Source organism: Rhipicephalus microplus, chromosome 8, assembly GCF_043290135.1.
Source record: "Rhipicephalus microplus isolate Deutch F79 chromosome 8, USDA_Rmic, whole genome shotgun sequence".
Classification (NCBI taxonomy): Eukaryota; Metazoa; Arthropoda; class Arachnida; order Ixodida; family Ixodidae; genus Rhipicephalus; species Rhipicephalus microplus.
Genome location: NC_134707.1, coordinates 67,541,097 through 67,568,052, shown reverse-complemented (window position 1 = coordinate 67,568,052; position 26,956 = coordinate 67,541,097). Strand labels below are relative to the sequence as shown.

Here is a 26,956-nt window from a genome sequence, read left to right as displayed (position 1 = left end):
GTTAGTGTTACTTCTATGTGTGATGACTTTGATAGTGGCGGACAATCGCTTAGTTGCGGCTTAATAGCATGGAGTTTATTGTCTGTGTGTGTATCTCACGTGCTCTGCTAATACTCTCTGAGCTTTCGTTTTAGAAACGGTTTCAGGTCGAGCGCAGGGACATCTATGGATGTAGTGGTAGCAGCGTTGTTTTGAACAGATGCAGCCAAGTTGTCCGCTAATTCGTTCCTTTCTATCTCGCGGCGTCCTGGCACCCAGTACACTACTACATGCTGTTTTGATGTGTACAGTGGGCACAGAAGTGAGTAAAGTGACAGCAGCGCGGGGTACTTGTGTTTTTAGGAGTTTTCAGGGCTTTTTTCACACTTAGGAAATCTGTGTATTTACCGCCTTTTGTAATTTTATCTGTTTCAGGTGTTTTACGACCACCAGTATTGCATAAGCTTCTCCTGTGCAAATGCTTGCATCAGGGTGAAGAACGTTGGCTTCGGAAAAAAGATCGACCCACCACTGCATATAAAGCAGAAGTGTTGGACTTTCAGGCATCGGTAAACAACTCAGGGCATGTGTATTTATGCTGTAGTTCTAGGAAGTGTGTACGTATGTGTGCACGTGTTGTCTGCTTTGTTACTTCAGCAAAAAAGACATCACAGTCTATAAGCCGCCACTGCCATGGTGGCAGATATGCAGAAGGTGCCATCAAACTGTGTTCGAGAAGAGGCACAGCTGTTTCTTCGGCCAGGCCCCTTACACGGAGGGAATAGGGCTGCTCAACAAAGGACGGTTCTCGAACAAGACACCAGGTTGAACCTCGCCGCCATAATATTCGGAAGTAAACGGGAGAGAGATGACAGCACCAACAAAAACTGAGATATACAGACGAATATTAGGGGGAGAGAGAAAGGAAAAGGTGACTGCCGATTTCCCCTGGGTGGGTCAGCCTAAGGGGGCCGTCTACGATAAGCCGGAGCCAAAGGGGTGCGATGCCTCTGCCGGGGGACTCTACAGGCCCAGTCCCCCAGCGTCAGCTCAACCCCCCCTTTTCCCCGGACACGGCAAAGCCATGCACGCCCCGCCGCGGTGGTCTAGTGGCTAAGGCACTCGGCTGCTGACCCGCAGGTCGCGGGTTCAAATCCCGGCTGCGGCGGCTGCATTTCCGTTGGAGGCGGAAATGTTGTAGGCCCGTGTACTCAGATTTGGGTGCACGTTAAAGATCCTCAGGTGGTCGAAATTTCCGGAGCCCTCTACTACGGCGTCTCTCATAATCATATGGTGGTTTTGGGACGTTAAACCCAACAAATCAATCAAATCAAAGCCATGCACGGCTGTGCGTGGGAGGGAGTCCAAACCGCCACCCCCCCCCCCTTCCTGTTAGCTCGTATCCGTGGTGTCGCTACACAACAAACACCTGCTTTCGCAGACGCCCCTGCGGGGTCACTTTTGAGCAAGCTTCAGTGGAAGTAGGTGAGAATGGCAAAGTTACAAGTATGGTGGCCACGTGAGATTTAGGCTTCGCAATTTTTATGTATAGAGTAGGTTACACTCTAAGCTGGTGCGCGGTGCTATCTCCGTTATCTGGCGAAGCTCATGCAAGATGCCCACTATAGGAAATGGCGATGACGCTGAAGAATGGCTTGGTCTGAAAACAGACAAAGCACTTTTTGTAGCGTTAGCTACACTGGCTTCGCTGAGCCAATTTCGCGTGGCACTGGTCTGCGCATGCGCAATGATACTCCGCTGCCGCCGCACGTGGCTCGCCGCCGGTGTGCGCGCATTTCGATGCGCTGCGCAGACGAACAGTGGTGACACGCACCGGAGCCGGCACCTCCCTCGCACTCAGCCGTGGCCGCGTGCGACTCGCCGCAGCCGGTGTGCGCTTTCCAGAGGAGTGCCGTGAGAGCCTTGGTAGAAATATGGACGCCGACGCGCGCGCTTTCCCTGTGCAGTCGCCATCTGACACTACCCTGGAGCCGCTTGATAGCGCCTCTAACTGGCGTTTGCCACTGTGGTATAGCCATGAAGGAACGTGCAAATGCTGCTGAACGGACAGTAGAGCGGAGAAGCTTAACTCATCGTATCCTGAAGTAGTTACCAGGCAAAATTAATATACATGTGCCACATAATACGTATACCGTGTGTGTGTCATTGGAACAGCTGTAAGCATGATATCTAGAAAGCTGAGAATAATCAGCTGAACCTTTGCTAACGCTACGTATATCCTGGCATAGCTGAGCTAAGCCACTGCCACTTTTTGTCATGAATGAAAGCGATCGTAAAAGAGCTCTCACGCCTGAAAGCGGCAATGCCAACAACCTGCTACTCCGAAGGCAGAGCGTGGAAGCGGTAGTCAATGTGTACGTATAGCGCGCAGGGGCACCTGCGCAAGTAGGCGTTTGGTGTGAAGCGACACCATGGACCCAAGCTAACGGGGGAGTTTCTACTCCCTCCCACGCCTAGCCGTGCGTGGCTTTGCTGTGTCCGGGGAAAAGGGGATCCTGGGGGTTGAGCCGACGCTGGGTGATTGGACCTTTAAGGCTCCCCAGCAGAGGCAACACACCCCTTTGGCCCCGGCTTCACGTAGACGGTACCCCTGGGCTGACCCACCCAGGAGAAATCGGCAGTCGCCTTTTCCTATCTCTCTCTCCCTACATCTCCGTCTTTATCTCTTACTATTTATCTGTCCTGTCTTCTACTCTCTTCCGTTTACTTCCAAACTTCCTGGCGGCTAGGGTTAACCCTGTGCAAATAGCCTACCTTGGTCTAGGCGCAATAGGTTATAGTAGCGTTGTACGGCTGGCGCCTGCAGGTTTTAGCACCCGCAAACTTGTAGCGTCCCCTCGTTGGGCTCCGTGGTGGGTGGCCGCCAACGCTTCTGAAGAAAAGTAAATTGGCATGCATAGAGCATTTCCCTTATTAAGTGAACGTACCGCCTTAAAGCGCGTACGCACCGAAGACTTAGGCTTTTTTAACCGATCAAGTGACAACTTCCCCCATTTTCATGTTATACATAGTGAGATAACCAGCAAGCAAGCCAGAACTGTATCCCACTTTGTAGTAGCTAGATGTCTCACAGAAACTCTTGGAGCCGGGTACAAAGTTACCAAAATGAGCAGCGGAGACCTCATCCTTGAAGTTCGAGAAAAAGAACAGTTTGAAAAGCTACAGAACATTTCAACTTTTGGTGACACTCCCATCACTGTAACGCCACAAAGATCATTGAACACAACCAGTGGAGTAGTATCTGATGCTGATTTGCTCGGCTTGACTGAAGAGGAACGTCTGGAGGGGTGGAAGAGTCAGAAGGTGACCAATGTACAAAGGATCATCATTAGAAGAGACAACAAGGTAACACCAACGAAACACCTAATACTCACATTCGCTTCCAGTAATCTGCCAGAAAGTGTTCAGAGTACACGAAGACGTCGATCAGACCATACATACCTAACCTACGTCGATGTTTTAAATGCCAGAAGTATGGACACGGCTCACAAAACTGTCGTGGTCACTAAACTTGTGCAAAATGTGGAGTGTCAGGTCAAAATTCTGACAATTGCGAAGAGCCATCACACTCTGTGTACTGTGGCGGAAATCATGCCGCATACTCACGGTCTTGCTCATTTTGGAAAAAAGAAAAAGAAATAATCACTCTTAAAGTCAAAGAAAATATCACATTCAAAGAAGCAAGACGAAGAGTGTCGCTATTTTACGGCACAACATATGCTGATGCGGCGCGTCAGGGGGCAACTCCGCACCAGCCCTCGCCACTCCTTCGGCCAGCGCAGAGCGAGCCATCGGCTGTGGCGCCTGCCACTAAGGCGGCAGTAGTTCAGTCTACTCCGCCTCCAAGCAAATTGAGGCCGGAGACTCCAGGGTCCTCTGGTCTCAAGGCCTCACCTCACCAGGCGAGGCCTAAAATCCGAACCACCAGCTCGCATGTGCGGGCATCCAGTGCCTCTGAGGAGGCAATGGATACAACGGTACCCTTGTTACCGAAAGAGAGGCGCGCCTCCTGGATCGCGCCAAGAAAAACAAAAAAACAATAACGGGGCCGGACGACCTTCCTGCCACCTGAATTAACGAGCTCACTCCAACACAGGATACTCTTTGTACACACAGCAGCATTTCTCTTGTTTAAATATGCAGACAGAAATATTACAGAGGAACATCCGAGGCCTTCTTCGAAACCTCGATGACTTACAAGAACTCCTCCATGAATACAATCCAAGAGTGCTGTGTGTACAAGAGACACACTTAAAACGAACAAACACAAACTTTTTACGTAACTATGTAATCTTCCGAACGGATAGAGATGATGCCGTGCCACCATTCGGTGGTGTAGCGGTTATAGTTAGTCAAGGTATAGCATGCACCCAATTACCCCTTAAACTTCCCTCGAGGCGGTGGCTGTACGAGTAGTTATTCTAAACAAACTTGTCACTATCTGCTCTTTGTACATACCTGCGCACCACCGTCTTGAAAAACTGCAATTCAAGTCTTTAATAGACGTACTACCTGAACATTATCTGGTCCTTGGGGACCTGAACGCACATAATGGCCTGTGGGGTGACTCTTGCTGTGATGCACGAGGTCATCTCATTGAACAATTTCTCATTTCATCAGGTGCTTGTCTGTTGAATAGGAAAGAGGCAACATACTATAACCTTGCCAAGAAAACTTACTCTTCCATAGACCTCAGTATCGCATCTCCTTCACTTGTACCATTACTTCAGTGGAAAGTCATAAATAATCCATACGGAAGTGACCATTTTCCTTTAGTTTTGAGTACACCAAAATTATATGAATGTCCTCCACATGTTCCCAAATGGCTGATAAACAAAGCCGACTGGAAACAATTTCAAAAGCTTACTCACTTAAATTGGACTGACATATGCGGATTAGGCATAGATGAAGCTGTGCAGTTCTTCATGGCCTTTCTTACTGACGCAGCAGCCAAGTGCATTCCACAAACATTCGCACTGCCCGGCAAACGACACATCCCTTGGTGGAACGCTGAGTGTCAGAATGCGCGAATGGAACAGAACAGGGCATTGAGGTTGCTGCGGAACTCGCTGACAGCGGAAAACCTTGAGAGCTTTAAGAAAATAAAATCTCGAGGCAGGAGAACGCGTCGACAGGCCAGAAGAGTAAGTTGGCATAGGTTTTTATCAGGGATAAATTCATATACACAAGAGGCCAAAGTCTGGAAAACATGGTCAGTAGGATAGCAGGAAAACAAGTACACATACTTCCACTCGTAAACACTCAGGCTGATACCTTGGAAGATCAGGCAAACTTCCTCGGTGCACACTTTGAACGGGTATCCAGCTCGTCTCACTATACTGACACTTTCCAAAAATACAGAACAAGAATAGAAAAGCAGAAACTCGAACACAAATCCACTAGATACGAGGCATATAACCAAGCTTTCAGTCTAGCTGAGCTGCGAACGTCTCTAAACTCTTGCAGTACTTCTGCCCCAGATTCTGACCGTGTGGTGTACGAAATGTTAAAAAACCTACCAATCGAAACACGAAAAACCTTACTTTGTTTGTACAATGCTATCTGGTTTCCTGGCACTATCCCTACTTCCTGGAAAGAGGCTATTATTGTTCCCATTTTGAAAGAGGGCAAGAACCCTTCTTTAGCTTTAAGTTATAGGCCCATTGCACTGACAAGCTGCTTGTGCAAAGTCTTCGAAAAAATGATAAACAGCCGACTTGTACATATCCTTGAAACAAACAATTTGCTCGACCCATTTCAGTGCGGGTTTCGAGAAAGTAGATCCACCAAAGACCACCTTGTCCGTATCGAGGCACAGATCAGAGACGCCTTCTTCCATAAACAATATTTTCTCTCTGTGTTCCTCGATATCGAAAAGGCTTATGATACAACATGGCGTTTTGGAATTCTAAAAGACCTGTCCCACCTTGGTGTGCGCGAAAGAATGTTTCACATAATCGAAAGTTACCTGTCAAACCGGACATTCCGTGTCCATGTGGGCAGTGTTCTCTCACAAACATTTGTCCAGGAAACAGGCGTGCCACAAGGTGGTGTACTTAGTTGCACACTTTTTATTATCAAAATGAATTCCTTGCACTTGTCTATCCCCCAAAATATGTGCTATTGTACATATGTCGACGACGTTCAGCTTGACTTCAAGTTATGCAACTTGGCAATGTGTGAGCGGCAGGTTCAGCTGGGTTTAAACAAGGTCTCTAAATGAGCAGAAGAAAACGGATTTCGACCTAACCCACAAAAAAGCACGTGTGTCTTGTTCTCTCAAATGAGAGGCATGCACTCCGAACCTGACATTCGTTTGAATAGGGCAATGTCTGTCTGTCAAAGCCGAGCATAAATTCTCAGGCTTAATCTTGGACAAGAAGTTGACCTTCGAATCGCACATCAAATATTTAAAAACAAAATGTTTAAAAGCCAAGAATGTTATAAAATTGTTGTCACGTACTACTTGGGGTAGCAATAGGCAATGCCTCATGAATCTGTATCGAAGCCTCATTCGCACCCGCTTAGATTATGGGGCTGTTGATCAGTCTGCAACTCAAAGTGCTTTGAAGATGCTGGACCCCGTGCACCATTTGGGCATCCGCCTTTCTACGGGTGCTTTCTGCACCAGCCCCGTAGAAAGCCTTTATGTTGAGTCAAATGAGTGGTCGCTTCATCTGCAGAGAACCTACATGTCCTTTGTTTATTTCCTTAAGGTGAAAGCAGATAAGAAGCACCCCTCATACTCTACTATTATAGATTTGTCGAGCTCCATTCTGTTTCAAAAGAGGCCTTCAATGAGGCAGCCCTTCTCAGCTCGCCTGAAAAGTCTAGTTGAGGAAACTGGAGTCTCACATGAAGACAGTTTAATGGCTCCTGTATCATATCCGCAACCGTGGCAATGGCAGACTATAGACTGTGATGTGTCTTTTCTAGAAGTTACAAAACATGCGCGTATTGCCCATATCCGAACATACTTCCTGGAACTTCAACACAAATACACACGTCCTGAGTTCTTTACAGATGCCTCCAAGTCCAACTCCTCTGTGTCCTACGCTACTGTCGGCCCATCCTTTTCGGATTCTGGCCCTCTATATCCAGGCACAAGTATCTTCACAGCGGAAGCTTACGCGATACTTGTGGCAGCTAAAGACATCAAAAAATTACAAATACAAAAAGCAGTAATTTATACAGACTCTCTCAGTGTGGTAACGGCTCTGCACAGTCTTAAAAAACAAAAAACCTCGGTCCTCGTCTCACTTTACTTCAATTTATGCACACTCTACACACTCAATCAACATGTTGTAGTGTGCTGGGTGCCAGGGCACCGAGAGATTCAAGGCAACGTGAGGGCGGATCAGCTCGCTGCATCCGTCCACAAAAGCACTACCCCTACACCCATATCAATCCCGGCCCTTGATCTTAAGCCGTCTCTGAAACGAAACCTCAGAGTATACTGGCAGGGCAAGTGGGATACACACACACAAAACAAACTACACATTATTAAGTCACAGCTTGGTCATTGGCTGCCAGTATCAAAATCGCGTCATACAGAGGTGATACTAACGAGACTCAGGATAGGACACACATACACGACACACACATATCTTTTGTCCGGTGGCGATCCGCCATTGTGTGACAGTTGTGGTGAAGCATTAACAGTCCTTCACATGTTAATTCAGTGCAAACACTTAGAATCTCTAAAAAAACAGCATTTTCCGTTACCCTACCGAAAACATATACCTTTACACCCTGCAATGTTCGTTGGTTGGGAACCGCTTTTTGGTTATAAATCATTCTTAGCGTTTTTAAAAGAAATTCATAATTTTCATATCATATACCCGGGCATTCCGTAGCACGACCTCTGCAGAGAGATTTTCGCTGCGGTGGCTACACAACAAAGCACTTGCCTCACGGCCCTTGGACGCAAGGGTACGAACGTGTGAGGCACTTGTGCTAATGCCATACATGTCCACCATCGTTTTTATTATCACCGACTTTTGTCATCTATTCACACCACACACACCTTTCACGGCATGGTCATGATTTTATTACTTGTATGTTTTTACCCGCCTTATTGCGAGGAATTTTATGGCCCTTATACAGCCTCTAATCACAATCATGGTCCACATTCCATATCCCATGAACTGGCCCTCTTTGGCCATCAAATGGCCCTTGCGCCAAAAAACACCATATATCTGCATCAATGTGTACGTATAAAGCCAGCAAGCCCTGAGGCGAGAGCTCAAGAAGCAGGGGTAAAACAGCAATGAGAAACAAGCTGCCGCGCGCCATACCTCAGGCTGCGTATACCGGCAAGAGCACATTGTGTATACTGTACTGGAAAAATGCCGAGAATACACCCCTCCACTATACATATCACTCGTAGACTACTAGAAAGCATTTTATTCAGTAGAGCTATCAGCTGTAACGCAAACACTGAGGAGTCAGGGTGTCGATGAAAGATATAAAAGCATCTTGAAAGAAATCTACACACAATCAGTTGCCACCATAGTGCTCCATATTGAAAGCGACAGGCTACAGGTAAAGAAGGATGTAAGACGAAAAGACACTTTCTCTCCAATGCTATTTACCGCGCGTTAAAAGGAAGTTTTCGGAGACTATACAAAGGCAAAATTGAGGGAATCGAGATCCTAGAGAGTATCTTAGTAACCTGCGGTTTGCCGATGACATTGCATTGCTGAGTAACTAAGAGGAAGAATAACAATTTATGATAACTGATTGAAACAAGGAGAGCATAAAGTCAGGATCTCAAATTACTTCAAAGAAAGCGAAAGTTTTATATAAAATACTCGAAAGAGAATAGCGCTTCGAAATAGGTAGCAGTGCCCTTGAAGAGTACACCTACAAAGGAAAATAGTAACCTTGCAGCCGAACAACAAGGTAAAAGTAGCTAGAAGAATAAGAATGGGGTGTAGCTTATTCCTCAAGCATTCTATAACCATGACTAGCAGATTGCCAGTATTCGTCTTGAGGTATGTGTATAACAGCTGAATCTTGCCGATGCTTGACAATAGAGCAAAAACCTGCAGGTTTACAAGGTGGGTTCTACTCACATTGAGGGCGTCACAGTGAGTGACGAACAGGAACTTGATACCTGTAATCTTAAGAGACAAAAAGCAAGCAGAGTGGGTGAGGGAACCAGGCGTGAGGATATTATAGCTGAAATCTAAAAGAAATACACATGGTCCAGGCACGTAGCACATAGTCCGGAGAACCACTGGTCATTAATAAACTGGATTCCCAGAGAAGGAGAAAGGGAGCCAGAAACTTAGGTGAACAGAAGGTATTATGGCGTGTGCGGGTATAATGTGTTGCATGCTGAGGACCAAGTTGACTGGCGGGACATGGGCGAGGCACTTGTCCTGCAGTGGGTGTACTGAGGCTGATTAGTAGACTGATGACGTATTGCCCACTCGTTGCCCTCTTCGCACTCGTCATTGGTGCTGCCCAATGGTTTGCCAAATTCTCAAGAACAACTTCATAGATGTGTGCAATTTTTTCCAGCTGATTAGCTTCGGCAAGGTGTGTATCTAGATGGTGGTTATACAGACCATTTGCGTTTTGCCCTATGCAACCTTTTTTCTTGAAGCCATGTTGTCGGACCTAAATGTTAAGCTCCTTCATTCGAGAAACCCTTTTTGGCGATGTGCGTGCGATGTCCCTTATAAATTTGAAAGCACAAATTTATGAAAACAGCATGCTCTATATCACTTCAGTGGTAAGCTAATTATTTACGACATTGTTTTCACTGAATATGGCCTGCATGCTGCTAATAACATTTAGAATTTGAGGAAAATAAAGGACCGCTTCATAAAAATCTAATACACAAACAGGCTCAGTTCTGATGTTGTCTTATGCCTGCTGCGTAGACACGTATCGCATGACGTGTCCTTCAAGAACTATTTCCATAAGGAAAAGGTTGAAAACCATGAAGTGTCAGGGTGGAGCTTGCTAAAAAGAATAATGAATAATAACTACAGCATGCTTCTCATACCATATGTGATATTATACAAAACATTCAACCATCGTGCATGGCTAGAAATAGTGCCTTGTCGGTAATCGATTGACGCGGTGACGTTCTCATGTTTCCGCATTGTTAATCCTGTATAGCGCCTTGTATAAATACGGAGGCTTCAAGTACCCAAGCACTTAATCCACCGACTGAACATCGAAGGAAGTCAACATGAAGCTTCTTTTACTCTCTTTTGCATTTGTTTTAGCTCTAAGCCAAGTTAAGGGCAATAAGCCAGTTTGGGCAGATGAAGCGGCAAATGGAGCACACCAAGATGCATTGAAGGTAAAATGATTCGCAATGGTTGCGATATTTCTGCACGAGAAACATATGAGAAAAATAATTTTGTTTTGTGTGAGCGTAAAGGCCAGTGAATGTTATTTTCATTGTAACGACATATTATAACTCATGACAGCACCAAAAATCCACACACCGTTTATTCTGTGCTGTCAGAAAGTTTTCAAACAATCATCAGTAGAGTTAAAATTGAGCTGAGTAAGGCGCAGGCAAGGCCCGTCTATTTCCGACAACTTCCACAAGGATCAAACGTTTTTCGTTGGCGACTTCCACTGTGTGATTTGAGTTGAATATTTAGTGTAAACTGTGTACATGTGTACTAAAAGCAGAGAAATGTATTTTATGCACTGATGGCGTAATAGTAAGCTTGTTCAGTTTTTTATTTAGCACAACAATACCATCCGGTGAAAGGCCAGAATAATGTATCCTGTAATACTCATAATGATTTCTATTTCTATATGATTACAGTAATTTTTTTTAGTTTTACAGTGTTATACACTGACACAAAAATATAATGATGCCTTAACAACACATCTCATTGGCCGCATGGATGTTACACTGTAATTTACGCTTCTGTAGAAATGTTCGCGGACCATTAGCGTCAGTGCGCCTTCGCCTGAAGTCTCGTCTTACGCCAAGGCGTCTGCTGCAAAAGTTGTTTTGCTGAACAATTGCATCTGAGCAGTGCTTGCCAGTCCGTTTCTGGAAATCCATGGTCTAGAACGCAGACGAATTATGACTTGAGGCGTAGGCAGTGACGTCGTCTTGTGCTTCCGGGAACAGAAGTTTTTCACACGAGTGCTGCGTTTTCCTCCTTCCGTTTGCACCAATTAGAAATTTACTGTAACAGTAATTTACTTTGCTTCAATATAATGAAAACCAGACTGCTCAAATGACACTAACATAAGAAATGAAATATTTGTCAACGGCTGACTAGATGTTCTTGCAAATCACGCTTGACAATGCAGCCAGCACGTCTCTAACGTTTTAAATGCCTCATATAACTTCCTTCAGGAGATGATTCATATAAAGCCGGAGATATATTTCCCCTATACTGAATTTTTCACCTTTGTGCCATGAAGTGGCACTAGCAAACATGAGTACTGTAGTTTATTTATCGCGAGAAAGGGCTTAATCTCTCACAATTAAAGAGTACCTGAAATGGTATACGCTAATGATGTTAGCTCCAGCGTAGATTTGAGAGGCTGAGATGGCCTAAACGACGTGTTGTCTATCAGCGCTGCATACAGGAGGCGTCACAGTTTTTTCTCGAAAATGCGTGTCACCTCAAAAAATTCTCTAAATATTGAGAATTCGCTGAAACAAGGCGCACAAAAATAAAAGTTTGCGTTTTTTCTGCTGGTATTTGACACTCTTGATATTTGTAACATCGTTGTGCAGGAAAACTTCATAACGTCGTACTTTTGAATTTCTCTTACAGAAACTGTTCGATTATGTCATCACTCTTCTCTGTCTTTTCCGTCGTTGCACTAACTTCTGACGTCCAAAAATACTTTATACTACTTCCGAGAACGGAGATTTTTGAAATATACTATACGTGATCATAAAATCATGTGAAACCACAGCATTTATTAACACAGGGAGGTCATCTGAGGACCATTGTTGCATGCCAATTTCACGCTCGTCTTTTTAGCTGTCACCGCAGAGGGCGGTGGCCACAGCTCGCACTGAATGAGCCAATTATGTATTTCGCCATTTGAATATTCATGTAAATTCGCATTATATTTGCGCACTTGTGACACCAATTGAGGGGATGTAGGCAGACCCAGCGAAATGAAACCCTAATAAGGCTGCATAACTAGCTATCAAGTAACGTGCTAGAAGTTAGAATAGTTCAGTTCAAGCTCCAAAATAATTACGTATATTTCATTTCAGCATCTCAAAAACTGTGTTGCGGATGCTTACGACATGGTAAAAGCGACCTATAACAATGACCCAGTGTGGGGAAATAACTTCAGGTGTCTGTTTGCTGCATTTGACAGCTTCGATGAGGACGAGAAGAGCGTTGAAGCTTGGTTTATGTTCATTAATGATGTTGATGATATTTAGTAAGTATAACTTTCTTTCTTATTGGACATTCTTAAAGTCAACAAAATATTGTCACGGGGTCGTGACGTGGACAAATCTAGCAGTCTCGATAATCTGATTAACCTGCTTATTTGGCCATACTTCTGTTTATTCGGCCATGCAGTCACACACTGACACTAGTAGCGGTGAACAAAGCGTTAGCCATCAATAAACTGACAAGCGGCGAAGTGCGCCGCTGTTTTTACGATGCTGGTGAAAAGTCCAGCTGTATCACTGGCATTCGCGTAAGTGCTAAAAATATCTCGATTGTTCGCGCTTATGCGCAATCTTAACAGATCAATATACAATAATCACGTACCTTCCCAAGAATTGAGCGCAATATAGGCTCAGCATTCGTAAGGCTTTGCGGTTGAAAGCTGAAAATAAACTAAGGTTAAAATGAGAAACGTGCGTGATAATATATAATTTATGTGGAGATTAGCCTCCGTATGTATATGAGATGCCGTAACAGAGAACTCTAATAATTTTGACCACGTGGGTTTTTTTTAGAACCACCAAAATCTGAGTAGATGGGACTACAGCATCCTCACCTCCTTAGAAAATGCGGCTGACCCAGCTAGGTTTAAACGCGCGACCTGCGGGTCAGCAGAAAAGTACTTTGGACACTAGACTACTGTGGCGGCGATGGCAATATAAAAGTAACACAGCCATCGATGTCTTCAAAAACTTCAATAAATTCAGCTGACAGGGCCATGCGCCTTTGCACGGGAGGATAGTTTTAGGCGTCGACAACGAAGACATGTTGGGCAGCGTCTATGATATCACTTTTTTTGCCATTTGGACAAAAGATCAATTCAAAATTTACTCAAAGATTTTACTGAAAATCTTGAAAACACCCTTCGCCTAACGCAAAAGTGGTCGGTTCGATTCTTTGCCTACGTAGTCTTGTATATACAGATTTCTCCCGACTGCCCAGAGTGCGGTAGATTGGTGAATTGCAGCACCTATTGTGGCTGTGTCCCCGTTTACGTGACAAAAAGAAACACCAAGTCGTCGAGGCAATATTTTACCTATAGATCTAAAGCACGCCATTGATAAATAATAAGGGGTTTTAGGAGACCTACGATGCTAAACTAACCACTGGTTCCCACCCATGCTGCAGTAAGACAATCATAGGGCTCCTGAGAGCCTCCTCTAGGATTACATATTTTCGATTTACTAACGTAACTGACTCACTAAAGAGAGCGGCACGCTATGAGCTCTGTGAAAGGGCAGTCGCATACAGTGTTGTTTACGATGCCAAAAAAGTAAATAAATACGTTACTCGTTACACCAACAAAAAGGAACGCGTAATCGGCCTACGTTACCAACAAAAAATGTAACACGTTACCGTTACAGTTACCGAAAAAAAAGTAACGAACGTTACCTCTGCTGTTACTCAGCAATAATATCAATCATTTTCTTTTGCTGCAGGAACTGTCAGTAAGTAGATTACAATGCTCACGCCTATTTTTCACACAATACTTCTAAGCCGAACGACGATTTCAACAAAAATGTTGACGTAAATAACATTTTGTGTCCAAATGCCTTGAACCTTATCAGTGCCATAGACCTCATAGTTGGTTGCCTCTACAGTTGCATGCGATGGCTTTGGACTCTGGCACATGATAAAGCTGTTTGTATCTACGTCACATAATGTACATTATGAGATTCAATTATCAACCCCTTAACATTATTTCCAACAAACTAGCCGAGTTAACTGCTCTCGTAAAATTAAACGCTCTGCGCTAAGGACGAATCCTGAACTTTCAACAAAATTAAGGCAATTATTTCAGCTGCTTCTTCTGGGAAAATAAATGCGCAAAATTTGTAGAAGTAATTAATCGTTTTAACTGCCTATTCACCTAGAAATATACTTCTGCATACACATTTCTCGTTCATGTTAACCGGTTAACTTACCGAAAAAATTAGAAGCGTCTATGTGAAAGTGTTCAAGCTTAGCCTCGCTCGCTCGGGAGCTTTTTAACTAGAAATGTTAACGAGAACAATGTCTGCCATTACGGCACGGGCTCAGTTCAGAATGCCACCACATTACATGCTTATTCATGTAGTCGGCAAGAAGGTTGGGCATAACACCTGCAACTTTCGTGTGACGAGACATATTGGGGTGCAAAAGCGCTTCGTCAGCTCTCTACGCCTCCGCAGCAGAAAAAGGTCTCAGAGACCTTTGTCGCGGAGAGAAGGATCGATTCCTCTGTGGATTGTTGGGTGCGGCTACAAAAGCTGTCTTTCGACTCTGTGCCGGTACAAAATTGCCGTGCTTTCGAGCACGGGGTGGCGGCCGCAGCTATCAGAATGAACCGCCAGAAAGCCGTCGGCCAGAAAGCCCCCGCGCACCTTACAGAAACGAATTACGATGCCTTACCTGGCATCAAACTTCGCCTCTTGTGACCGGACTGCTCCTCGAGGCTCACATGGGTGAGGCCAAAAAAAACACCTGGAGACCAACGATCGAGCCGATCTTTCTCAACCTGTGTGCATGAAGAAAGCGGATGTTTGTTAGAAATGACCAAGACTATTTCCTGTCTCCCCTGAGTCGCAGTGCACTATACCGTCTCATGTCCGCGCAAGAAATCGGTGCCTGCTAAAGATACTTCTCTCCCCTTCCCCCTCCAAATTTCTGAAACTAAACTCCGTCCGCACTTTACTTGTCAATGCCAGCTAGGTGACAGTGGTCCGACGCTGAAACAAAGAATTCGTCGAGGCCAATTCTGGGAATGTCGCACCTTCGAAATGAAAAACTAACGAGTAACGTGGCACCTAACGTTGCCGAAAAATGTTGATGTCAGTACGTTAGCTGTTACAGTTCTGAAATTGTTATGAGTACGTTACGAAGTTACCAAAAATGAAACGCGTTCCCGGTAATGGCATACCCTTGTGAAGCGTTACCACCACGACGTGTATTGCGGAACAGGTAGCAGCAATGTTCGAGAATAAAGAATGGCAGAGCACTTCGAGTGCAGAAGTTTATACTAACAATAGGCGTATCAGCCGGGGGCACAAGGGGGCGCGAGCCCTTCCACAGAGGAAATATGGTGGGGGGGGGGCTGAGCCCCCTCACTTTCTAAAGTGGTCACTTTCGGCTGCACGCAGATGAAACCAACAAGTAAGGCGAAGTTTTCAGCCAAGCAGTAATCACTCAGTTATGTTACTACGGTAAAGTGGAAATGTTGCGACGCAGTGTTACAACACAGTAAAATTTTGTTAACATTTCCACTCAATTTTTTCTAATTTGTATTTACATTACATTGGTTCTAATAACTTCCCCGATACATTCCTTAGCTTTATTGTCTGTTAGATCTCATTATAAGCCCCGCCGCGGTGGTCTAGTGGTTATAGTACTCGGCTGCTGACCCGCAAGTCGCGGGTTCGAATGCCGGCTGCGGCGGCTGCATTTCCGATGGAGGCGGAAACGTTGTAGGCCCGTGTGCTCAGATTTGGGTGCACGTTAAAGAACCCCAGGTGGTCGAAATTTACCGAGACCTCCACTACGGCGTCTCTCATAATCATAAGGTGGTTTTGGGACGTTGAACCCCACATATCAATCAAACGATTAAATCTCAATATATATATATATATATATATATATATATATATATATATATATATACATTTGTGTGTATGTCTGTGTGTGTGTGTGTGTGTGCGTCCCAGCTGACGCTTGAGCTAGGCTAGCCCCCTTCCTCGCAAAAAGAGTTAGTAGGCCACGGATACTGACCCTATAATATCAAATGCGAGCAGAGGCAACCGTGGCTGTGGATCTGCGTAGCCTCAAGACGCTCGATATTGTAGAGGTTGCAAGTTGAACTGAAATATGAATTCGCCTTGCACTAGGCCAATCTTTGTTCGCTTCCGGCATCAACGTAGCGCTAGATTTTCCTGCTGGCTGGCTATATGACACACCTGGCCCCAATGAATGAGTATTAAACTTTTACGCGCAAAAATTTAGACAATGAACGCAAGAGAAGAGGCGTTCGTCCTCGTGTCATTTGTTCATTGGCTCAATTTTTTCGAAGTGAAATGTTAATAAATTAGCAAATAGCTCCATCCCGCACTTTACAATAAATATAGCGGCCCTTTCTTTGTGAAACGTCCTTCATCCCGGTGTTGACATTTTTTATTTATCGGATAGTACGTGCTATGAGTTTCGCACGTTGTCATTGAGGATATCATCCTTCTTTTAGAAAATTTCAGCAATACCATCTAAATTTAAGCAAAAAGAACTACCACATAGTACCGAAGTAGTATTTCTGCAGTATTTATACTCCAAACAATTTGCAATTAGTATCAATCTCCCGAGAAAAGTTTGTGAGAGCGAGCTTTATAATCACTACATTGATTGCTCTAAAGTGTTCTGTTATAGTTAAAAATGATGATACAATGAAATAAGGTGCTGTCGGTTTGAAAGCGGTTTTACAAATGTGTGAATATACAAAGGTACTTTATGCGCCGTTAGGCTTGGTCTATATATTCTCAAGCAGTAAAAAGCTTCTTCTCAGAATAGGGTCGGCTGTCAAGGTGAATGGTGAATTATTGTAACTGGCTTTAGTGCCGCGATAATGACAAAGGGAGAGCACACATGCAGTTGTATGTCTCATACGGAGTACTGGTAGGGTTTTTTCTTCAACCGGTTCAAGAAAAGTATCGCTGTGTATTTGCAAGAGCCAGTTGGAATCTGTGCAGCAGCGTTTCCAAATCTCTTCACAAAGGAGTTAGCAGGCTAAAAGCAAAGCTTGAGCAAATTATTTAAACGTGCCTAATGGTAATGCTTAGCAGATAACCGAATACAATATTAACGCTTCTGTCAATTATTGTGAAATAAAATCGGACGAAGAAACAAGATATATATATATATATATATATATATATATATATATATATATATATATATATATATATATATATATATATATATATATATATATATATATATATATATATTGTAATAAGCGACACAGACACAACACCCGTTCGTCGGGCAAGCTGTTCTATTCTGCCTCCTCTTCCTCGCTCGCCTAGCAGGCGCGTCTGTGCCAGAGTGCCAGTTTCGGTCTTCGTCGTCACACTCGGCCATGACTGCAAGCATTGTCGATAGGCCACACGACATTGTTCATGTGGGTGAGGCTAGCTGCAGCAGTTGAAATTGCTTCAGGTGGCTGGGGTTGGCTGCATCGCCGTGGTCGGCCCCGACCATGCTGGAAGTTTGTTGAAATTGGCTCCGGCGGCCGACACTGGCTATGTCGCCCGGGTCGTTCGCCATGTCGTAGTAGGGACTGGGTCCTGGTTGGTCCCTTTGTTGATGATGACTCCGCGGGACGACTTTGACTGTCGCGTGGCAGTCTACAGCCTCGGCCACGCTGCGAGTTTTCAGAGAAAGTAGTTCGACTCCAGTTTTCGTTTGGTGGACTGAGCAGGCATTCTCGTAGTAGAAGTTTACTGCGGTGCTGTGGTTTTTTGGAGATGGTTCTGGCGGGCGGCCCCGACTGGATCAATATGGTCGCAGGTTGATCACAGAACGCTTTCCTTTTTTTCACCACATTTAGAAAACAGGGCAGGAAATGGTGGATCCGGCAACGAAACGAATAGCATCTTATGTAGCCGTCTGCGCAATTTTCTGCGGATCGAGAGATGTTTTTCGGTGCGACCAGACATCTGCACGAACCTGGGGTGAAGTTCTCGTGCTGACCCGTGGCGTGGCTCCCGCGCCGTGACTTGCGTAGTCCGTGACTCGCGCAGCGTTGTCGCTAAGGGGCTCCCGGACGCTGTAAAGTCAGCGATTCCTGAAGCCACGCTGCGTACTGGCGAGGGATCCTCGACGGAAGCCGCCCCGGAAATCGGACACTCCACCTATTCAGGCAGCGCATGCGCCGCACGCATATCCTCTTCCGTCTGGTCAGATGGGATGTTATTGGACTCAGCGGAAAGACCTGTCTGATCAGGTGGCAGAATGTCCAGCAGGATGGGGGCCGGTGACTCTAAGTTGACCGGACGACTTGCGTTGGGGCCTCTTGCGGAGTGTTGCGCAAAGCTTGTCATCAGGGACCCGCCGCACACAGCTGCACCGTCGGGCTGGTGCTCCTCAGAAGCTCCAAATACTACAGCAGAAATGCCTGTGCAAGGCAGACTTACACGATCGTGATTGTTCCCTACATCTTGGTCACCGAGAGATGACAGGATGATAGGGGCTCGAATCGCATCCTCTAGGTCGGGCTTTTCCCGAGTTCCGTCCTGAGAGAAGGTCGAGCTACATGAGCAGGTGGCACAGGGGATCGGACCAAAAGCAGCTATGAGCTTGGCGCTCCACTACGCCCATGACTGCTGCTTCCAACCTTCATACCGGTGCCACGCCGCTGCACCTTCCCGAAGACGGTCTATGGCCACATACCATTTCTGATTCTCTGTCCAGGCCGCGTGCATTGCTAGCGCGTTGACAGTTGCCACCCAGCTGTCGGCGTCGTTCCAGACCCCGTCGAATTCCGGCAGTTCGTAGGCAGACGGCGATGGTGGGGTATCACTGACGCAACGCCATCGAGGCAACGGATATCACTGAGGCAACGCCATTGAGCTGGTCTGAGAGCTGCAGGAGGGTGCGCCAAAGTTGCCTGCGTTGCTGCAATGAGTTTGCCTCAAGGTCGTGCGAGGCAGCTACATCCAACACGGCGTTAGTGGCACGCAATTCTGGCAACATTGTAGAAGCTCACTCGGAGATTGACGCTGTCAGTTCGTTAGTCTTGACGCGGAGTAGCGCGATGGTACCCCGCAGGTTTGAGGCTTGTCCTGTGTGCAGACCGAAGCGTTGGTGATAGCGGTCATCGATTGAGTAGTGGTTCGCAGCACTCACGCCAGTGAGGTTGACGAGCAGAGAAGCCTGGACGGCGTTCCCTGGCAGCTCGTATGTTGAAAGAGTGCGGCAACGGGAATGTAGGCCATGGGAAGCGTGAGCGGCATTCCCAAAGGACAGGAGCCGGTTTGGATCCCTTTCGCGAAACGGTGGCAGGGTGTCAATAAGGTCATTTCTACAACTCCAGGGGAGGCCTGGACACCATCCACTGCTGGTTTGAAGGGTAGCTGAAGCGGCGGGTGGGACCCTATAGCGAAGGAAGCGTGAACGGCGTTCCTCGATGGAAAAGCCCGCACTGCCGACGAACCACGAAGACACGTACCGGTGGCTTCCCGCAGAGGGTTCATTTGTCGGCTTGCGCTGACGGCAGAATCCATAGCCAAGGACGCGTGGATGGCGTCCTTGTGAAATGGTACCGGTAACGTGTACTGCAGCCCCCGAGCAGGCCTTGACGCCATCCTCAAGCGGCGCTTAATGCGGCTGTGCTGTATGACGAAGCTGGGACGTAAGACTTCTGCTTCGTCTACTGCGCCATTGTAATAAGCGAGACAGACACAACACCCATTCGTCACGCAAGCTGTTCTATTCTGCCTCTTCTTCTTCGCTCGCCTAGCATGCGCGTCTGTGCCAGGGTGCCAGTTTCGGTCTTCGTCGTCACAATATATATATATATATATATATATATATATATATATATATATATATATATATATATATATATATATATATATATATATATATATATGTGTGTGTGTGTTTGTGTACATATATATATCTATATATATATTCAGATCTAACAAAGAATATTGCCAAGGAATGTATAGGGGAAGTTAATAGAACCAATGTATAGTAAATAGGAACAAAGAAAAGTGGGTGAAAAAATAATCTGCCGTTAGCAGGAATCGAACCTACGACCAGGTTCAATTTCTGTTTACGTAAAACGGCACAACAGTTAACTGATGACAGCATACGGAGATTAGGATATCGCGTGGCCGTAGTTTTAGAAAAAAGATGAAACTACTCTTTTAAATATCTCGCTACCCTACTTTAGTGTTATATACACAGCGCTTCAAAACTGTACAAAAGCGGGTCATATTGTCAATGTAAACGTTTCTATGACAATGCAGAGCTAATTTTATGTTCGTTTTCTCGAGCAAAACAATCCACAATAAACTGGTTGGCTTTATTGATATGGTTGAGTAAACTATATCTTTGTAAAAACATTCTATGATATTGTGTCTGTAAATTAATATTGCATGAAACTGAGCCTGCAAATACACCTGCACCCTTTTTTTACAAATCTTTCAGCCAAAGTTCTCAAGAAAAGGCAACTGCTGTTAAAATGTATGACTACAATAAAGAAAACGCCATCACATACGTGACGGAAGGTAAGATTTGCTGTTATGCCTTTTGTAACAGTGCATGCTATTGTCGGATGCACAAGCGTAAAGTCAAAATGTTAAAAACTTACTGACCATTGACTAGATAAAGCTGGAAGATCTGAGGCGTGCGTTTTGTGTGGGTGGAATTATTAGCCAGTGCCACCTGCAAGTACACTGCTATTTCCTTTGCAATAATGTGTACTTGCCTTGTTCTCTTGATATGTGAAGAGAAGGTGACCAGTGAACTTTATCGAGTGAACTAAATAATTAATGAAGGGCTTGGTAAACTCACTGAAGTGTTTCACTGAACCATAAAATATCACAAGCGTTCTTAGAAGAAGTATAGTTCTGATGGCACTGCTGCTGATATTCGCAGTAGAAATGGCAATAAAATACATGCATGTACAAGTACTACATGCTATCATTTTTATGCCAATATGTTTTGTTTATGTGCCGTTTTATTACAGCAGAACAGCACAAATACTTTCTCTTTTATTTGCTGCAACATTACTAAAATTTGTCAGATTTTCGCCCTAAAAATACCATCAAAGGTAACAGAAATTCCTTGCTAGTGCACTAAGTCAAAAATAAATACTTCGCCAACAAAGAAAGGCCATCTAAAATCTGTCTTGTTCATCATTGTATCAGTCTGTATTGGGTTTCAAATTTTTGTGTTGACTCTCAATAGCGTAGCGCATTTTCTCCAGTATTTCACTTCTTGACGCGGCTAGCGTGTGATTTGTTTGTCCATGCGTAATACAATCAAGAGTATTGTTCGGCTTTAAATCAGCTCTCTGGAGTAAGCTGAGTGGCGGTCTAACTTTTTCTCTCTCTCAAAGTGGCTTTCGTATCTTTGGCAATCACAATGACTACAGAAACATCCATGTATGTCACCAAGTATATAAAATGCCTCGGTGTGTTTTAAGCAATGAGATTTTTCCCGCAATATTAGCGAGAGTCACATTTACACAAATTTCATGCTTTAAACTTTATGCTTTAGTTTTCCGCTTATAATTCTATCTCGTGCTACTTAACCACAGCAGGTAAATATAAAAGTGTCGCACACTCACCGTGATGTTTTAGTGATGTTGGTCAGCACTTCAAAGGTTTCTCTAAACAAAGACATAGTGAAAAAAAGTAGTCATCCCCAACTTCTGTGGCTCACCTGCAAATAAACCAGATGCATTTTGCCAAGGTTGAAGGTGGGAGCTAACGGACTCCCATAAAATGAATAGGTGCGATAATAAACTTTCACAATGTTTTATTTAATCTATTCCTAAACACTTTCACATGCTTATTAGAGTTATGCACTTTGCATTATTTTCATGTTGGCTTGTAGATGGACGAAATCTCACAGACATCCTGGCATTTTCTGACGATAATTGCTACGTGGTCTACGCTCTTGGCGCTGACGGAACTGAGGGAGGTACGTAATTTCAGTCACTTTCATCCCTACCAGAAATTGTAACACAGCGCTCTTACAAAGGTATCGCAAATTTTTCCTGAAGAATTCATTTTGAGTGGTTCCAAAACTGAGTCACGTGATAACTTGATGAGCTGCCTGTTATCCATTTTTCTCTTTGCTTAACATAGACCACTTTTCTTGAGTTTCTTACTTGCAACAAGTATAAATGAATAATATTCTTTTTTATAGGTTTGTGCGCGTGTTGTAGACGGCATATAAAAAAGTACACTTAAAAATAGTTTATGTAACACTTTTTGTCATGCGAAGCTTTCTTTACGCTTTATTTAAGGACTCGTATCGTTTAAAACAATGACACAAATGTTTCTAGAGCTAAAACTTCTAGCCTATGCTAAAAAATGTAAGATAAGCTCTGCGAGCAAGTGTGATCGGAATGTTGTTCTTCCATGTTGTTCTACAATCTCTTTGGGGCGCTATTTCAGACATCGCTGTAAAAAACACCAGCCAGATATATGAAGAAGCTTCGTTGGCTGAATAAAGCACTTAGCCTAAGCCACAGAAACTGCAGTATACAGTCCGGTTATCACCACAGGGGCATCGAATTACTAATACTTTTTTTTTTCTGCGAACTTAGAGAAAAACATATTTAGTTGACCGAAAATAATGCATTCCACCCGCAATTGATTGCGAAAATTGGCAACATTTATGCGTGCATATAAATGTTGTTACTGATAATTTTTTCTTCCAACACGAACACAGGAATGTTCATATAGACGCCTATCGCTATACATTTAACGCAAACGTTTATCGTGCCTGCTTCTCAAACTCGGTGGCACCTTAAAATCATCAAAATATGGGTGACGCCGAAAATGGGTGATAAACCGAGCCTCAGTATGATTAAGGGGCATCAGTTGGAAACATGGCGTTTGAATATAGTGCTAACAGCCAACTCTACGGACAACAATCAAATCAACTGTGCAATGCAGCCAGAACACAATGGACACATTGCGTCATGTGCGTACATGGTTATTGTAAGGCGTGTTTTGTAAGATTGGAAGCGTCATTTAGCATATCAGGTCTTTGTACACTTTGAAACAATTATTGTTCTGCTTTACAAATTACGGATAATATTCTAAAATGAATCGCTATATATGTTTGAGTATTTATTTCTGTGTATGTTAGAAAAGTATGAATAGTTCGTCTAGTACAATAAACGCAACCCCGAAGAATACTTTTTTTTCAACTGTTTCATAACCACGCATGGCTGCACGTCGTTTTGAATACATTAGTTTTGAACTTAAGAACTATGTTTTTTGTATTCTGTGACACATAATATATACCTTACATTCTATTCCAGGTTACGAACTATGGGCAAAAGATTCTGAGAATGTTCCAACCAGTTGTCTGGAGAAGTTCAATGAGTACGCTGCCGGTCTACCGGTACGGGACGTATTCACAAAAGATTGCTTTCCAGACGCAGAATAATGACCTGGAAGTATCGTGCATTGAACGTCAAACTGCCGTGTTGCCAACTCATGTCACTATGTTTGACGCAGTGCGTTAAATAAAATATTTTGTAGGCGGTATACAGCGTTCAATTTTCAATTATCACATGTTTGTACGTCTTAGCAGCGGCCATACCCACACAACATGCCTTGAATACACGCTGCCAATGTGAATCGTGTGTTGAATTTGAAATAATAGGAAAACTTCAACCAGAACATATTTTTCTTGAAGTTGGCCCCAACGAAACCACGTGTCGATTCAATACATCGCCGGAATCTGTGAAGCAATAAGCCCTATACCGGGAAATGCGGGGCTTTGCCTCAACCACATGCAATCAGCTATTATCGGCACCCCCATATACAGCCCTAAAATCGCGCAACTGTAGAAGAAACTTTAGTCGTGAGCCGGATACCGTTCACCGACTGTCCCTCTCCTTACATTAGAGTAACAAAGAATTTTCGTTAAAGGATACGGCATCACGAGAACAACTTCTGTCAATTGAACAGTGATGTGAGTCCAGTATCAGAACACTGCTAGTGGTTTTACTACCATCTCCAACCCCACAACCCGGTAATTCTGGTAAACAAAAGAAACCCTCACTTTCGAATCCGCGTAGATTCTTGGCGTAATCAGCAGACATCGGGGAGCTTTGAACTTCTCCACGAAGACAATGCCTTCCTTCTACTGCCAGAGCTTCGACGGCAATCCTCTCATGCTCAGGAAAGAACAATGTATAGGCGCCGCGGATTTCTGGCGCTCTCACTCTCGAGAAAGCAGCAGGCCCAGCATTCAAGATATTGGAATTTTTCATGAATTGTACTTTTCTTTTGGCTTTCTTGTTCTTTCAGTTTGTATTCAAACTAGTCAGGCTTGTGCGAAATGTTCAGATTTGAATTGCTGCATTTGGTCGTGCTGTTTGACTAGTGGTCTATCTGTTTTTGTTAACCGTAGTTGGGGCACTAAATGTAAACTGTTTATTGCTGATTAGAAAAACGCCAGGTGAATAGGCAATGAACGCTGCCGCGTCTAAATTTGGGCGAAATACAACTTCCTACATGTATTATGGTGAGCAGTATTGACTGGAACACAAAGTTCATGTATATTCACTGAATATACTTTCTGAACTGATACAAACAAGAAGTATTTCATTGCCAGACATACATTCGCGCTTGAATTTCAGTCTGTCGAGCGCCTTTTCTTTGCTGGCTGAGGGGTGCTATGAAATATGTTTGTCAGCAACGTAGCTTTCTGGGCGAGTTGGTTAATATTGTTGCGAATGTATTTACTACTTTAGAGTAGAAAAGTACTCCAGCAGTCAAGATGGCAGCCGTTGTGTATATCGAACAGCCCAAAAACGTCGTCGTCTTCTTCTTCGCACCGCCCGCATAGCTGCATAGCCGCGAACCCGCAACATCGACCTCCGGCGGCGAAAAGCGCCGACCCGGCGCTTGTTAGCAGGTGTTGGACGAGATGTACGGCTTGAGGCGAGCGACGTGGACGATGTCGGAAGATGTGGAAGGTATCGAAGGGTTTAGAGGTGCTATTTCATAGGTAACATCAGTTACCTGCCGTAGCACACGATAAGGTCCGGAATACTTGGGTAGAAGCTTTTCAGCCAGACCAACATGTCGCGACGGAGTCCACAGAAGAACGAGGTCACGTGGACTAAAGTGGACGTCCCGATGGTGGCTGTCATAGCTACGTTTCTGACGGAGCTGCGAGTCCGAAAGGCGCTGGTGGGCAATCTGACGGGCTTTCTCCGCGGTGCTAATAGCGCGGCGAGCATATGCTGTGGACAGGTCGGTAGGGTTGGGTACAAGCGTGTCGAACGGCAATGTCGGGTCTCTTCCATACAAAAGGTAAAAGGGAGAATATCCAGCAGTGTCGTGGCGTGAGCTATTGTAAGCCAAAGTGACAAAGGGTAGCGCAATGTCCCAGTCACGATGATCCGTCGACACGTACATGGCGAGCATGTCAGTGAGTGTGCGATTCAGACGTTCTGTGAGGCCGTTTGTTTGAGGATGGTAGGCCGTCGTAAGCTTGTGCTTGGTTGCACAAGAACGAAGTAGATCGTCAATCACCTTAGATAAAAAGTAGCGACCGCGATCGGTGACCAGTTGACGAGGAGCACCATGATGTAAGATGACGTCTTGAATCAAAAAGTCGGCGACATCTGTAGCGCAGCTGCTTGGAAGAGGTCTCGTAATTGCGAAACGGGTCGAGTAATCTATGGCGACGGCGACCCACCTGTTACCGTCGGTAGAAAGAGGGAAAGGGCCCAGCAGGTCGAGGCCGACACGATAGAAAGGCTCGGCAGGTACGTCGATCGGTTGAAGGAGCCCGGCGGGGTGTACCGCTGGCCTTTTGCGGCGTTGGCACGACTCACAAGACCTAACATAACGTTGTACAGAACGGTAGAGGCCGGGCCAGAAAAAGCGTCGGCGTACACGGTCGTACGTTCTGGCAACACCAAGGTGGCCAGCCGTTGGTACATCATGTAGTTGCTGAAGTACGGTCGAGTGCAAATGAGTGGGTATTACGAGTAGTAGTTCGTTTCCCACATGGTGCATGTTGCGGCGGTATAAAATGCCGTCTATGACAACGAACATGCGAAGCGAACTGTCTGTACAGCCTGTGTTCAGGCGGTCGATTAGCTCGCGTAGGGACGCGTCACGCCGTTGCTCACATCCCATGTTGCCGAAAGCAGAGAGCGAGGAAATACAGATGGACGCGTCGTCGGTTACTAGATCTGGAGCGTCAACGGGGTACCGAGAGAGGCAGTCGGCGTCTTGGTGTAAACGGCCAGACTTGTAAACCACTGTGTATGTGAATTCCTGGAGGCGCAGAGCCCAACGAGCAAGGCGCCCCGTTGGATCTTTGAGGGCTGAAAGCCAGCATAGAGCGTGATGGTCAGTGGTAACTGTGAAAGGCCGGCCATATAAATAGGGGCGGAATTTACCAACTGCCCATACAAGCGCCAGGCACTCGCGTTCCGTAATAGAGTAATTGCGTTCGGCAGGAGAAAGGAGCCGGCTGGCATACGCAAGAACTCGATCGTGACCGGATTGACGCTGGGCTAAAACCGCGCCAATACCGTAGCCACTAGCATCAGTGCGGACCTCGGTTGGAGCAGACGGGTCGAAGTGGGCGAGAATCGGTGGCGTGGTCAGAAGTGTTATGAGCTGGGAAAAGGCCGTGCCTTGATCAGGACCCCACTCAAATGGTACATCTTTCTTCAAAAGATCAGTGAGGGGGCGTGCGACCTCTGCGAAGTTTCTGACAAATCGTCGGAAATATGAGCATAGGCCCACAAAACTTCGAACGTCCTTGGCACAAGTCGGTACAGGAAAATCCAGGACAGC

At 45.1% G+C, this 26,956-nt stretch overlaps 1 protein-coding gene across 1 annotated transcript; it reads left to right on the top strand.

Annotated features, from left to right (window-relative positions):
* Nucleotides 1-10,162: 10,162 nt before the first annotated feature.
* On the top strand, nt 10,163-23,674 carry LOC119164540 (female-specific histamine-binding protein 1). Its single transcript, XM_037416754.2, has 5 exons — nt 10,163-10,321; nt 12,230-12,402; nt 20,592-20,671; nt 22,005-22,091; nt 23,446-23,674. Exons 1-5 carry the CDS (start codon nt 10,208-10,210, stop codon nt 23,571-23,573), a joined length of 582 nt encoding a protein of 193 aa, XP_037272651.1. The 5' UTR covers nt 10,163-10,207; the 3' UTR covers nt 23,574-23,674.
* The last annotated feature ends 3,282 nt before the right edge of the window (nt 23,675-26,956 follow it).